The following is a 14,419-nucleotide window of genomic DNA, read 5'->3' as shown; positions in this document are numbered from 1 at the left end:
GGTAGCCATCACCACAATCACAAAGATTGTTTGCTGCGAGCCCAATGCGATAGAGATGCGCGTTTAGGTTGTAGTGATTGGACATAAGCCGAGATATCACGCGAATGAAATCACGACCTACATTCAATCCCCTGAACCATGCCCTCGTCGAGACCTTAGGGATAATCGTGTGTAACCAACGACCGAACTCATCTCCACTCCACATGCGCTGCCAACTTACGAGCGTGTACTGACGAGGAATGTGGAAAAATTCATTATAAGCAATTTGCCTTTCAAAAAGAGTGCCTTCTAAAGCGCCCACCATAGCTAGCGATTCCGCTTTCTCATTCCCCGGAATCGAGCAATGAGAGGGAACCCATGCTAAGGTAATCTTGAATAATTTTTCGACCAAAACACTCAATAGATGTCTTATTCTTGTTAGGAAATAAGATGAGCGTTTATCAACCTTCATTGAGCGGATTGCCTCTAATGAGCTGAGACTGTCTGAAAAAATAAAATAGTGGTCGATGGGCAATGTTTCAATGATCCCCAGTGCGTAGTATATCGCACCCAGTTCAGCAACATACATGGAACAAGGATCTTTGAGTTTGAAAGAGGCACTGGAATTTTCATTGAAGATGCCAAAGCCAGTGGACCCGTTTATGAATGAACCGTCAGTAAAGAACATTTTATCATATCTAACTATGCCCCCATATTCTGCCGAAAATATCGGCGGAATAGAATCTGAGCGTAGATGATCTGGGATTCCATGGATTTTTTGTCGCATGGACAGATCAAAAATGACAGAGGAATTGCAAAAGTATGGGAAGCAAACGTGGTTGGAGATAACTGGTGAAGGGTGCACGTCCTGGGTAAGGTACTCATGGTATAAAGACATAAAACTTGACTGAGGAATCAGTTGGAGTAGATTTTCGAAGTTTTCAATGTATATATATACTCTTCACCTCACCTTCACTCTTCACCCCCCCCCCCCTCTCTAAAGGGGGGGCTGCCATACAAATAAAACACAAATTTATGAATTACTAGAGAATTATTCAAGCAAATGAAACGAAATTGGGTATATTGAGGTATTAGGGTGTGCAATAAATGTTTGTATGGTGGTTAGACTCTTCACCCCCTCTCTAAGGGGAGGGGGGGGTGGTGCGGCGGCTGCGATACAAATGAAAAACAAATTTCTGCATTACTCGAGAATTATTCAAGTGAATGAAACTAAATTGTGCTAAATTGAGGTATTAGGGTCCAATAAATGTTTCTATGGTGGTTAGACTCTCCACCCCCCTCTCTAAGGGGGAAGGGGGGGGGGTCTGTCATACAAATGAAACACAAATTTCTACATTACTCGGGAATGCAAGTGGTTGAAAAATCTTGAACGAAAATAATCTGATATTATAATGAAGAGGCCAACTTAGTATCCGGAAGAGATGATAATCACTTGGAGCCAGGTCCGGACTATACGGTGGGTGCAATAAGACATCCCGACCGATCTCCCGTAGCTTCTGGCAGGTCATCACAGATGTGTGAGACCGAGTGTTGTCTTGGTGGAAAACACCATTCCTATTGATCATTTCTGGCCGCTTCTGGGCAATCGCCTGCTTCAAACGGTCAAGCTGCTCACAGTAGAGAACCGAGTTGAGGGTGAAACTCTCTAATTAGGGATTTCCTTCCGTCAGGGTCGTTTAACCTGCTTCCGGTCACTTGCAAACAGCTGTTCCTCCAGCAAAAAGGAGCAGTGTCAGTTTTATCCTTCTCCACAAGACCTACGCATTCCTTTGAAGCCACCAACTACTCCCACAATCAACTATCTCTCAAAGGTTGAGCAATGCTAGCCAACTCCGCCGACCAATCGAGGACGAGGGCTGACGACTCCTTTCGAGTCCGAAAAACGGGAATTTCCAAAACCGCAATAGAGGAGATAAATGTAATTTTCTTACAATTTTCTTCTTTTATTCCTTCCTTTTAAATCTACTCTTTGATGTTCTTCTGACCCTATCCTATTTTCCCTATCACTTCTTCCTCTGTCCTAATTGTGACGTCACTAAATTTTATGCTTTTATACTTGCAGTACTTTTCGTGTAGTTTTTCTCTTCTTTCTCCATCGTTTAACCGGATAAAATCCCCGCTGTAACCTCCAAGCGTGAATATGGCTCTTCTGGTTCCGGTATCCTTACTCGACGTCGACTATCAATGGCGGAAATTGCAGTCGAACGTCCCTTATTTCAATGGCGGGTACCACACGTCTCGGCGGAGAAAAAGATGAAATATAAAAAAAAGGCCCGCTGAAAGGACATGTTCAGCGTATTATTTCTTAGTCTTGATTCTCGCCAATACACTACTTTACCTTTTTTTTTCTCTTCCGCTTCTCTTCTTCTTTTTAGCTCTTATCTTTTCTCTTATAATTTCTATAAATTAAATATTAAATTACTAATAATTCATTCCTTTTCAATTTCCCACTAACCTTTTATTTCTTATAACAATCTTTTTCTATCTTCTCTATTTGCTCTCGATGCACTCTGGCACTATTAAAATTTACTTGTTCCGACGCGCACTTCCTACTTCCTTGATGGTGGAAAGTCGTTAGCCGGCACTACTCTTTACCAAGGTGCCTCTATATATACCAGGTGTAACAATCATATGAAATGCACTTTCAGCCATATTGGAATTGCTGTCGGTATTGTTTACAAACAGCTGCCGGCGGCTCTCTACAAACTGCCACGACGCTTATTCGAACGATGCCTACTATGTTCGGCTTTCGCAAATTTATGTGAAAAAGAAGAGATGATTTTGTAGAATTTCATTCTCATCCAGTTCATCCACTACTCTCGCATGTGAAAATGCAAAAATTGCGTATCCTAGCAATAACAAAACAAACAACCCCCGCTCCACAAACCATAATCCCCTTCTTATTGAAGTGATGATGATGCTTCACCTGTTATACATTTATACAAACGCCTTGCTCTTTACCGAGCTTTTCTTTTCTTTCTTCTTTTGTGTGAGTTCATTTATGTTTTGCCCAAGGCGCCTAGAAGTATATGCTAAGGTGGGCCAACTTGCTAAAACCACTCTTCAGCCATCTTGGAAGTCTACTGTGCTTTGTTTGTAAACAAAACACAATACGCTAGTGCCGAAGCTCGCTCGTGATCAGTCTGTCTCTTTCACGCTACAAGCAAATAATTCCTCTTCTGCTTTCTTCCGTACTGTTTTCATATACCGCTCCCCTACCAACTTAGTGACGAAACGGCCTCACCTAGTACCATAGACTCGTCTTGGTTTTGCCTAGTTGGCAGCTCTGTTGAATAACAGATGGTCCCATGAAGCGTATTTCGCGGTGGCCATCTTTACCCAGGACTCACACCGTTCACTATTGGGCCAACTGTTCACAAGCAACAGGCGGTGGGTATTTATGGCGATTTTTATTGAAACATTATGTTGGGATCTATTATTTGGGTAGAGCCCAAATTAATGCTTGGAACCAACGGTTGCATTACTTCTCCGACGGTTTCAAAATAACTATCTTGTTAATTTTGAGGATCAATTACCAAAAAGACTTTATCTTCATACCTTTTCATTCTAAGTTAATACTGGAAAATATCTTGATCGTGGTTTTTTTTGCATCACTTTAGCTTTCTCTTCCTTATTTTGTAAGAGCAATAAGACGATGTTCATTAAGTGTTGATGCGTTCATCGCATGAACTCAAACAGCTGTCAGTAGTGTTATTAATTACATTGCCTCCTCTCTCAAATGAAGTCAATTCGCGAAAAATAATCTCGTCCTAGCGCTACGGACGTTGAGATGCGGTTCGTTCTGCTATTATCGGTCTAATTTACCATTCATCGATTTTGTTGCAATTCAGCTTTTCAGGAGTCATCCTCAAACGATAAATTTCGCGAATAAAGTGGATTTAATGATTCGGTATGTACTCGTACACATTCTCAAAGTGTTATAACATCAGCTGTGAAAACATGAATACATGAATTGAATTTTCCATTTCTTGTTTACTTTTAGATCCTCACACTTCCCCTCCATGGTCTGCAGTACCCGGAAACCAAGTGGAGTTCTTCAAAAAACGTCTATTATATATATGTGGAGGTTTCAGGATGCAATAAATGTTTCTATAATGGTTAGACACTTCTCCATTTCTCAATTTCCGTTTGCAATTTTCGGAATTGATTTTTGTTCCAAAATGGAAATGGATTTAAATGTGATAAAACGCACTCTGTATCTGTATAAATATGAATGCATCGCCGAATGTGTTGATAAGAGCAAAACTCGAGAGAGGAATTGTCTGATTTAGGGGTGTCTTTATCGTATCATATTTTCGGTATCAAACATTTATTCCATGTAACGGAGAAACATTTTATTTGCAAGTAGTTGAAAAATCTTGAACGAGAATTGTGTCTGAAAATAATCTTAGTAAGGAAATATGGTATGTGATAAGTAAGGAAACGTGGATGTGATAACGAAAAATAAATTTTGGGCGGGACGAAGTGTGCCGGCCACTCGCTCGATATATACATGTTGTGATTGTCCTTTTCAGTCTCAAGTTATAGCGCGTCAAAGATGGAGTCCACCAAGCAAGAAATTCGCCATATTTTACGTTTTTATTACCTGCGAGATAAAACTGCAACGAAGGCGGCCGAAAAAAAATCGTGTAGCTTATGTACCCGATAATGTACCGTTGTAATCATCCAGGTAGACCGGCATGTGAGCACTCACTCGATTGGTCAGGAACTGGGTACAGACCATAAAACCATTTGGAACCATTTGCAGAAGATTGGATTCCAAAAAAAGCTGGATGTATGGGTGCCACACGAGTTGACGCAAAAAAATCTTTTAGACCGAATCAACGCCTGCGATCCATTGCTGAAACAGAACGAACTCGACCCATTTTTGAAGAAGATGGTAACTGGTGATGAAAAGTGGATCACGTACGACAACCTAAAGCGAAAAAAGTGAATGACATATATATATATATATATATATATATATATATATATATATATATATATATATATATATATGTTTGGCAACACTAGTTGACTGAACGTACGGTTTTTTGTTGTTCATTTTTGTTTACCGTTTTTTGAAATACTTCTATTGTTTTTAATTCATACTAACGCGTAATTCACTTTGTGAACAATTTTTATCCGTTGGTGTAGTGCTGTTTGTTTGTTTTTGTCCCGAATTCATTAATATTCGGCAGTGTAGTGTAGTGATTGTTTTTGGTGTATTGAAAAGAACCTCGCTCTATCACCTCTCCACGCAAAATTTTTCTCCCGGAGCGACATCTGCTGGTCAGCAGCGGTACTGAAAATTGCGTACAATTTCAACTTTTACCACACAAGATTACCTACCTTAAGGGTTGCATAACTGTTGGCGTATATTTTCCCGCATTAAGCTTTATGATGGAATCCAGCTGCCTTCAGTGCTCTGAGCCGGTGAAAACGTTGAAGTTCATCAAATGTCAGGGATTTTGCGAAAAAATTGCGCACTTGGATTGCGTTTCATTCACTAGAGCGAACATGGATTTCATCAACGATCAACCCAATCTGTTTTGGTTTTGCAACAATTGCACTGCGATCATGAAGTCAAAGCATGTTCGTGATGCGTTCGCTACTCTGAATGATGCATTTCACAAGCTGAGCGAAACACATCGTACTGCATTGGAAGGAATCCAATCAGAGTTGGTGAAGAACTGGGAGCAAGTGGAATTATTAGCAACCAAAGTCTCCACTGCTCCTACAACTCCCAAACCATGGCCGAGCCTTAAACGACCAACTATTAAAAGATCCGTTGATGCTGCGGAACTAGAATCTCCAAAGCTACCTACAATGTCGTGCGGTAGGAGAAAAACAAAAACCACCATCCCTGTTGTTGCCCCAGAGCCTGAAAACTGCTGGGTATACATGTCCCGAATCGATCCAAAAGCCTCTGAAGATGACATACTTTCGCTAGTCACCGAGTGCATTCCGTGCGACGAACCCATAGTTGTCAAAAAGCTGGTAAAAAAGGACGCTGACCTGAATTCGATGCGTTTCGTCTCGTTCAAAATTGGAATTGACGAAAAATATCGGGAAGTGGCTCTATGTGCTGACACGTGGCCTGATGGAGTATACTTTCGTGAATTCATCGACTATCAAGATCGGAAAACTCAGTCGGGGTTCTCCAAAACGCCCCGTCTGAAGTAGAAAAGCAGATTGGACGAGGAGAACGAGGAGAATATGTACCCAGCGAGTCACATCAGCAGCAATCATCAAAGTTTGTACAACCGGGATGCAATAAACAATGTACCATGGGAGCTCTCAACTACTCCGACCCAGTCGTGCCACACGCCGGACTTCATCCACCTCGGATTGACCCTTGCCGTTCAAGTCATCCCGGTCCTGTGGTCGGATGTTGGGGGAGAGTCTCCCAACCTGACTCTTCAGGCAAGTATGCATTTTATGATCGCTCGTATCTGCCTGACTTCGTTCAAATTTCCAGCCAATTTATATGGACTGATCAGCTCGATGATGAGCTTCGATTACTGGGACGCACGATTAACGGCATCATGGAAGCCCCTAACCCGTCCAACTCAGTCGAGCCTTGTAGCCAGCGTCAGATTAGCCGTCCCGGTCCTGTTGTTGAGTCTGGGGAAGGGGTCTTCCAACGTGCCACTCTAGGCGAGTACGATTCAATCGAGCACCATTCGCAACCTGATCTGCCTCTCATTTCTAGGGGCAACGACACGACTTCCAATGTTATGTGGCTGTATTATCAGAATGTACGCGGCCTGAGGACGAAAATTGACGATCTCTATGTAGCAGTATGCGATTGTAATTACGACGTCATCATGTTGACTGAATCCGGACTTGACGACAGCATCAACTCCATACAGCTATTCGGAGCTGAATTTAACGTTTTCCGTTGTGACCGTAGTCCTTCCAACAGTTCCAAGTCCAGATTTGGTGGTGTCCTTATCGCAGTAGCTCGTCACTTCTCTGCTGTATCGGTTCAAACGAGGAATGGAAACTCTTTGGAACAGATTTGTGTCTCCACTACCATACGTGGGAAAAGGATATTACTTTGCGCAGTATACATTCCTCCCGACCGCAGTCGTGACGTGGGGGTTTATGATTCCCATTTGGCTTCTGTGCGTGAGCTGTGTGACCGTGCGTCTTCTGATGACACCGTATTGGTATGTGGCGATTACAATCAGCCTCATATTGCATGGGAATTACATGCTAACTCTGTTGTTGATCTGAATCCGTCTTTGACCTCTGCGGCGAGTGCTGTTCTATTGGATGGAATCACCTTTCTCGGTCTCCAGCAGCGCAACTTCATTCGTAATTTTCGTGGCCGAACACTGGATCTGGTTTTTTGTGCTCCCGATATTAACATCGCTATCAACGAATCTGTATCGCCACTGCTAGCGGTGGATTTGCACCATCCTCCGTTAGTATTATCGTTATCGGATACAAGAGGAGCAGTGTTGGCCGTTGAGGATCGGAACGAAGGCGAACAAGCGTTGAATTACGCAAAAATTAATTTCGCTGCATTTAACGAGTTTCTGAGTAGCTACAATTGGAACGCTCTTGGTCAGGACGTTAACGACATGGCGACGCGTTTTTGCGAAATCGTTTGCAGCTGGCTCGTGACGAATACCCCACGAAGGAAACCTCCAATGTCTCCAGCTTGGAGCACTCCACTTCTTCGCATTCTACGGCGCGACAAAAATTCTTGCCAACGTAAATTACGCCGTCGACGAACTGTTGAAACCATACACAACTTTCAACTCGCTAGCAGTGTATACCGACGCCTTAACCGTGCCCTCTACAAATCATACGTGCTTCGTGTCCAGACAAACCTGCGTAGAAATCCAAAGAGCTTCTGGAAGTTTGTTAATTCCAAGCGAAAAACAGCAGATATCCCGTCTAAGGTGTTCTCGGGCGCTCAGGAATCGTCCTCCGTTTCTGAAATGTGCGATTTATTTTCAAAACACTTTGCATCGGTGTTTGTCGCTGAGGCAGCCACCCCGTCAGAAGCCGAGAGAGCTGCAGCTAACATTCCAGAGAGTTTAATAGACTTGGGACCATTCGTCGTTACCCCACAGATGGTTGAGAAGGGCGTAAAAAATTGAAACGTTCAACAGTTCCTGGCCCAGATGGCGTTCCAGCTATAGTTTTTTGCCGCTGTGCTACATCTTTGGCTTTACCGCTCTCCCGTATTTACACAGCTTCGCTGAGTCAAGGGGTTTTTCCAGATGTGTGGAAGCATTCCTTTATGTTTCCCGTGTTTAAGAAAGGTGATAAGTGTAACGTGGCTAACTATCGTGGCATAACCAGTTTATCTGTCGCCTCCAAGCTTTTTGAGTTGATCGTGAACGATGCTGTCTTTTTTAAAGTTAAGCGTTATATCTCACCAGTACAACATGGCTTTATGCCAGGACGCTCGGTTAGCACCAATCTCCTCGAGTTTTCGTCGTTTTGTATCAACCGTCTAGAGGAACGCGCTCAAGTTGATGCTATCTACACCGACATAAAAGCCGCTTTCGATCGAATTGACCATCGCATCCTACTGAGAAAACTATCCCGTCTTGGTGCTTCCGACGAATTCATCAACTGGCTGAGATCATACCTGTCTGGAAGAACGCTCCGTGTCAAGCTCCTGTCTCACACTTCATCTCCGTTTGCTGTTTCTTCGGGTGTTCCGCAAGGCAGCAATCTTGGACCACTGCTGTTCGCGATCTTCTATAACGATGTGTCGCTTATTCTAGCATGTGACTGTGTGTCGATATATGCAGACGACTTGAAAATCTATCTAGCCATCGAAACCCTCGAGGATTGCCGACGGTTACAGAGCCTGCTTGACCAGTTTGTGAGTTGGTGTCGCCTGAACAAACTAACTATCAGTATAAATAAATGTGTCATCATGAGTTTCCATCGAAAAAGACAACCAACTATATTCGACTACACGATCGATGATATTATCTTGGAGAGAGTCAGTCAGGTCAATGACTTGGGCGTAACTCTCGACCCTAAGCTCACTTTCGACGCACACCGATCTGCATTGATATCCAAGGCCAATCGTCAGCTTGGGTTTATTTCGAGAATCTCTAGGGACTTTACTGATCCCTACTGCCTGAAATCTTTCTTCTGCTCGCTTGTTCGGCCGATTCTTGAAACCGCATCTGTAGTATGGAGCCCGTACCAACACATGTGGATCGTCAGGATTGAACGGATTCAAAAATGGTTCATCCGTAGAGCGCTTAGGAATCTGCCTTGGCGTGACCCGCGGAACCTGCCGTCATATACAGCTAGATGTCGCTTACTGAACTTGAATACTCTTGAGCGTCGTAGGCGTATTCAACAAGCCACCTTTGTTGCCAAACTTCTTTGTGGTGAAAGCGATGACTTGCTCGAGAAGATGAACTTTCGCGCTCCCAGTAGAATTCTACGATCCTCGTTTTTGCTGCAACCGCTTGCACATCGTTCATCGTATGGTCAACATGAGCCGGTCACGGAAATGATCAGAACCTTTTCATCCGTAGAGCAGTTTTATGACTTTGGAGAATCATCACTACGCTTCAGAAACCGAATTGAGAATCCCGATGTGTTTAATATTATGTTTTTGTTCGACTATTATACTAATTTTTGTTCATTAAGACGATTTTGTCAGATGAATGTTATATCTAAACAAATAAACAAATATATATATATATATATATATATATAAATGTTGTGTTGGTTTGTGTACGCGTCAAAAACTCGAAAAGTACGGAACCGATTGAGCTCAAAGTTGTACACAATATACAATCCCCTTCAAGGAGTGTTTTTACGGCATAAAAAATTGGAAGAAAGATGACTTTATATATAGGGTTGGGGGAAAAGAAATGTCGTATTTCTGATCGAAATTTGACGCTTTATTTAACATACTTAAAATTATCCAATTTAAGTCAAATATGCACCGTTTTGTTCGCAAACTTGTTGCCATTTATATGGCAACTTCATACTATACGATGGGTGCAATAGGACATCCCATCCGAGCTCCCGTAGCTTCTGGCGGGTCATCGAAGATGTGTGAGGCTGAGTGTTGTCCTGGTGGAAAACACCATTCCTATTGATCATTTCTGGCCGCTTCTGGTCAATCGCCTGCTTCAAACGGTCAAGCTGCTCACAGTATAGAACCGAGTTGAGGATCTGACCATAGTTGAGCAGCTCATAGTGGATGATTCCCTTCCAATCTCACCAAACACACAGCAAAACCTTCCTGGGCGTCAATCCGGGCTTGGCGATGGTTTGGGCCGGCTCACCGCGCTTCGACCACGACTTTTTTCGCTTTAGGTTGTCGTCCGTGATCCACTTTTCATCACCCGTTACCATCTTCTCCAAAAATGGGTCGAGTTCGTTCCGTTTCAGCAGTACATCGCAGGCGTTGATTCGGTCTGAAAGATTTTTTTTGCGTCAACTCGTGTGGCACCCATACATCCAGCTTTTTTTAAAATCCAATCTTCTGCAAATGGTTCCAAACGGTTTTATGGTCTATACCCAGTTCCTGGCCAATCGAGTGAGTGCTCACATGCCGGTCTACTTGGATGATTTCAACGATTTTATCGGTTTCCACGACGATTGGCCTATTAGTACAGGGTTTATTTTCGACAGCCACTACACCAGAACGAAATCGATCAAACCAACGCTGTGCTGTGCGAATCGTTACAGTCCCCATTATTCCACTCGGCGAGTGACGTGAGATAGCAAAGTTTTTCGCTCATTGTGGACGCTACCTTACTTTTCAACTTCTTCTCGATACCCGAGTCGATTACATATGAGAACACGACTTCGAATATCAGTTAGTGACAAACGATAGTCACGCCATTCGCCTACGGGAATGCAGTGACTTGAGCCATCTCACCTCATTCGCCGCGCGGAATAAAGGGGAGTATCGGGTCCATACGCGTCTATAACTTGAGATTGAAAAGGACACTCGCAACACTGTCAAAACTACACTTGTAGCACAGATTGTCGTCTTTAAATAGCCGTATAGTATGACCCGATGCGATAAGTACAACACAAGATATGTTTAAGTGTTGCCATATATTGACAATATACGACATTTCTTTTTCCTCAACCCAATATGGCCACAGTGCGTTTCTGAAATTGAGCTCCTAATGAAAATCGACTATTCAGTAATGAATATGTGTTCTATTTGAAGGAAACATCTTTTTTCCACGTGTTTGACAAAATTATGAACTGAAATTGTGTTTCAAAGTGATTCAAAACTCAAACTATGATACAATATACAAAACAATCAAACACATCTAGAATTGTTGTTACAACATAACATATATATATATATATATATATAGGTTCTATTGAAAAATTATGCAAGATTACATTCTTTGTTATGGAATGCGTGAAGGTGACAACGAATATTCTATTCAATACGGTACCAGATACTCCAAACAATCTAATGTGCAGAGTGTTCTTCTAAAATAATATATGAATCGAATTCATTTATACACATACATACTTTAGAAGATAGTTTGTATCATCGATTAAATGTACTTTTGATATAACACAGATATAACAATCTTCAATTTATCTTTAGTCTATTACTTCAATTAACTATTCTGTCTCAAATGTTCAGTGTAAACATTTTTGTTCCCATCTTGATATACGCTGTCCGTAATGACAAACTATTACCGCTCTATTACATCCCCCGAGTATGCGTTTTTATAGCTTTTTCGACGGCAAATGACTTCCGCCATGGCTCTAGGATTCATCACTCGTGCATTAGTCGTCGTTGGCTCCGTTGAGAGCAGCATCACTTTCAACCGAGGTTTTCGGGAAATCAGGAATAAATCGCTGTTAAGTGTTTCTGGAGTTTCTCTGTTGGCGCAGCAAGTGTCTAATTACGCTAAGAAAGCTATGGGTTTGCCGCGTTGCTTTTTCGACCTAACTGCTGATAACGCTCCGTTGGGGCGTATTGTTATCGAGGTAAGATATTTTTTTTTTCTCCATTTTAATGCAACTTTCTATCAGGGAAATTACAGTATTATATACATTTTTTAAATCAACTGGTGTAAGTTTTTGCAATTTTTCTCACAAATTAATATCCAGATGCGAGTAGAATACTTGCAATGCTAGTAAAAATCGATTTCTACAATTTTTTTTACCGACTCGGCATATTTAGATTGATTAGTGGGAAAAGTTGAAGGCAAGCATAACTGTAAACATGAAAAAGGTAACATTCTGTTGCGAGAGTTTACCTAATCATGATATGTGCCCTCATGTTTGCAATGTAATTGCTTATTGATTTACATATTCATATAGGATGATTTCTTGCTCTGAAGGAAACGCCGGAAGAATGGAGACGAGAAGGCGCTAGAGCAGGTCAGATCGCAATTGTATGTGGTTGGTTTCGTGGGAGACATTGAGTTAGCTTGATGTGTTGGTAAAATTTGTGGAAGAAACGCACACTTTCTCGCTTGGTTGCTTTATTTGCATCACCTACATGACACATTGAAAGAAAGCGTAGAGTAATCAAGCCGAGCTAAGTTCGTTAAGATATAATTTTTTCATTCCAAAAAAAATACTTGTTTGCTTATTCAGATGAATATTTATAAAAGAAAGTGTAGATGAGTAGAAAAAATAGATTAGTAGATCTTGTTTCTCTACAGGCTGCAAAATTCGTTATCATTTAAACGAATAGTAACTATGATCCTACAAGATTTTCTTTTTTCTATCTAGCAGTTTTCCTTCCAAAACCATGTTCGGATACAGCCGATTTTTGCTACCTGGAAATCAGAACTATTGCTAAACTGTCGGCATAATCTGTGTTTTACAGAATACGAGTATTTCCTAAGTTCGTTTTTCCGTAATGTGTACAATTTTCACCGACATCAAACTAGGAACCTCGAATGCTATGTATGTGTGTTAATTTTTGTTCCCAATGAATATCACACGTCTGTTCTCGCCATTTTAACAATGTGTGGGAAATGAATTGATTCGCGTAGGTCATGCTAATGGAAAATTACTGTGAATCATTCTGCAATTTTTCATCTGCATCTCATGAAGCAACTCATATTCCAATATCAATACGTGTAATTTCGAGAACGGGTGCTTATAAAGCATTGATACGATTTAGTTTCACAGTAAGTTGAGAGAATTACCCATAGTTTTCAACCTTAAATGTTCACATTGAGCTGGTAACCCAGCAATTTTTTACATGCGTTTACGATGTCTTCTGAATTACATTTGATTTTTTTGTGATTTACTCGCGAAGCTATTTTACACTCGAAACGAAAGAAATGAGCCACAGTCGTTTATGCTATAATACATCCGGAATTTGGGCAGGTTTTTCATATCAATTTACTTGATATGTCAAAAAAGTTTCCTCCAATTCAATTCAATATTTTAGTATCAGAAGATTTGTATTCGATTTTGTCTTTTGAAACAATACTCATGTTAAGCATGCGAAACTATATGTAAATAAATTGAATATAAACTTGTCTGAATGAAAGTATCTAACGACGCTGTAAAAATATATTCTCTTTCTAGCTGCGCACAGATGTGACTCCAAAAACATGCGAAAACTTCCGCGCTCTCTGTACCGGAGAAAAGGGTTTCGGCTACAAGGGTTCTACATTCCACCGTGTGATTCCTAACTTCATGTGTCAGGGAGGGGATTTCCAGAATCACAACGGAACCGGAGGCAAATCCATCTACGGAAACAAGTTCGAGGATGAAAACTTCATCCTGAAACACACCGGACCCGGCATTCTCTCGATGGCTAACGCTGGACCTAACACTAACGGATCTCAGTTTTTCATCACCACTGTTAAGACCTCTTGGCTGGATGATCGCCATGTAGTCTTCGGTAGCGTTGTTGAGGGTATGGATGTTATCCGGAAGGTTGAGTCTTACGGCAACCAGTCGGGCAAGACTGTGAAGCAGATTGTAGTTGCTAACTGTGGCCAGCTGTAAATTTAATGTCCCATTCATAAACAAAATGTTCTTGATTGAATTCGATTCGCTATACAAAGTTTCCAAACATTCGTCGAAATTTGCTCAACAGTGTACGCAACTTCGAGTCAATTGAGGCTACAATGCTGTCGCCGTACAACATAAAGCATTTTTCGTTTCCAAGAACTGCTGATTCAACATAAACAATCACGAAACAAATAATCTACTAAGTAGAGTAAAATTCTCCAAAATAAACAACATTTTGCGGATCTTTTTTTTTTTTTACTAATGTTGGTATAGTTAAATTTCCTCTTGGATGTGGCGACAGAATGCATCGCTTTTGAAAGAATTTGGTATTTCCATGCCAGGCTCGGCAAAAGTCTAGACTGCTGTTTGATCAAATCTTATACTTTCATTCAAGTGTGGATCTATTAAACTAAATGGTAACAATTTAGCAATAAAAAAGTCAAATCAATAA

The 14,419-nt window shown here is 41.4% G+C and overlaps 2 protein-coding genes across 3 annotated transcripts; both read left to right on the top strand.

Annotated features, from left to right (window-relative positions):
* Window positions 1-6,219: 6,219 nt before the first annotated feature.
* LOC129761281 (uncharacterized) lies at window positions 6,220-8,961 on the top strand. The gene is made up of 4 exons (XM_055758992.1): window positions 6,220-6,426; window positions 6,504-8,105; window positions 8,279-8,854; window positions 8,929-8,961. Exons 1-4 carry the CDS (start codon window positions 6,220-6,222, stop codon window positions 8,959-8,961), a joined length of 2,418 nt encoding a protein of 805 aa, XP_055614967.1.
* A 2,786-nt stretch (window positions 8,962-11,747) lies between these two features.
* LOC129761971 (peptidyl-prolyl cis-trans isomerase-like) lies at window positions 11,748-14,419 on the top strand. 2 transcript variants are annotated; one of them, XM_055759846.1, is made up of 2 exons: window positions 11,748-11,973; window positions 13,537-14,419. In XM_055759846.1, the coding sequence occupies exons 1-2, from the start codon at window positions 11,905-11,907 to the stop codon at window positions 13,960-13,962; spliced, it is 495 nt and encodes a 164-aa protein (XP_055615821.1). In that variant the 5' UTR covers window positions 11,748-11,904; the 3' UTR covers window positions 13,963-14,419. The 2 variants fall into 2 exon arrangements, with proteins under 2 accessions (XP_055615821.1, XP_055615822.1); XM_055759847.1 differs by lacking the exon at window positions 11,748-11,973 and adding an exon at window positions 12,634-13,130.

This window comes from Toxorhynchites rutilus, chromosome 1 (assembly GCF_029784135.1).
Source record: "Toxorhynchites rutilus septentrionalis strain SRP chromosome 1, ASM2978413v1, whole genome shotgun sequence".
Classification (NCBI taxonomy): domain Eukaryota; kingdom Metazoa; phylum Arthropoda; class Insecta; order Diptera; family Culicidae; genus Toxorhynchites; species Toxorhynchites rutilus.
This window is presented reverse-complemented; position numbering and strand designations above follow the sequence as displayed.

What these genes read in the sequence shown, in the direction of transcription:
- LOC129761281 (XM_055758992.1), top strand. Translation starts at nt 6,220, where the DNA reads ATGTACCCAGCGAGTCACATCAGCAGCAATCATCAAAGTTTGTACAAC. An exon ending in CACAGATGGTTGAGAAGGGC is followed by an intron (nt 8,106 to 8,278) that starts GTAAAAAATTGA and finishes CCCGTGTTTAAG; the next exon opens with AAAGGTGATAAGTGTAACGT. An exon ending in AGAGCCTGCTTGACCAGTTT is followed by an intron (nt 8,855 to 8,928) that starts GTGAGTTGGTGT and finishes CCATCGAAAAAG; the next exon opens with ACAACCAACTATATTCGACT.
- LOC129761971 (XM_055759847.1), top strand. Translation starts at nt 12,996, where the DNA reads ATGCTAATGGAAAATTACTGTGAATCATTCTGCAATTTTTCATCTGCA. An exon ending in TGATACGATTTAGTTTCACA is followed by an intron (nt 13,131 to 13,536) that starts GTAAGTTGAGAG and finishes TTCTCTTTCTAG; the next exon opens with CTGCGCACAGATGTGACTCC.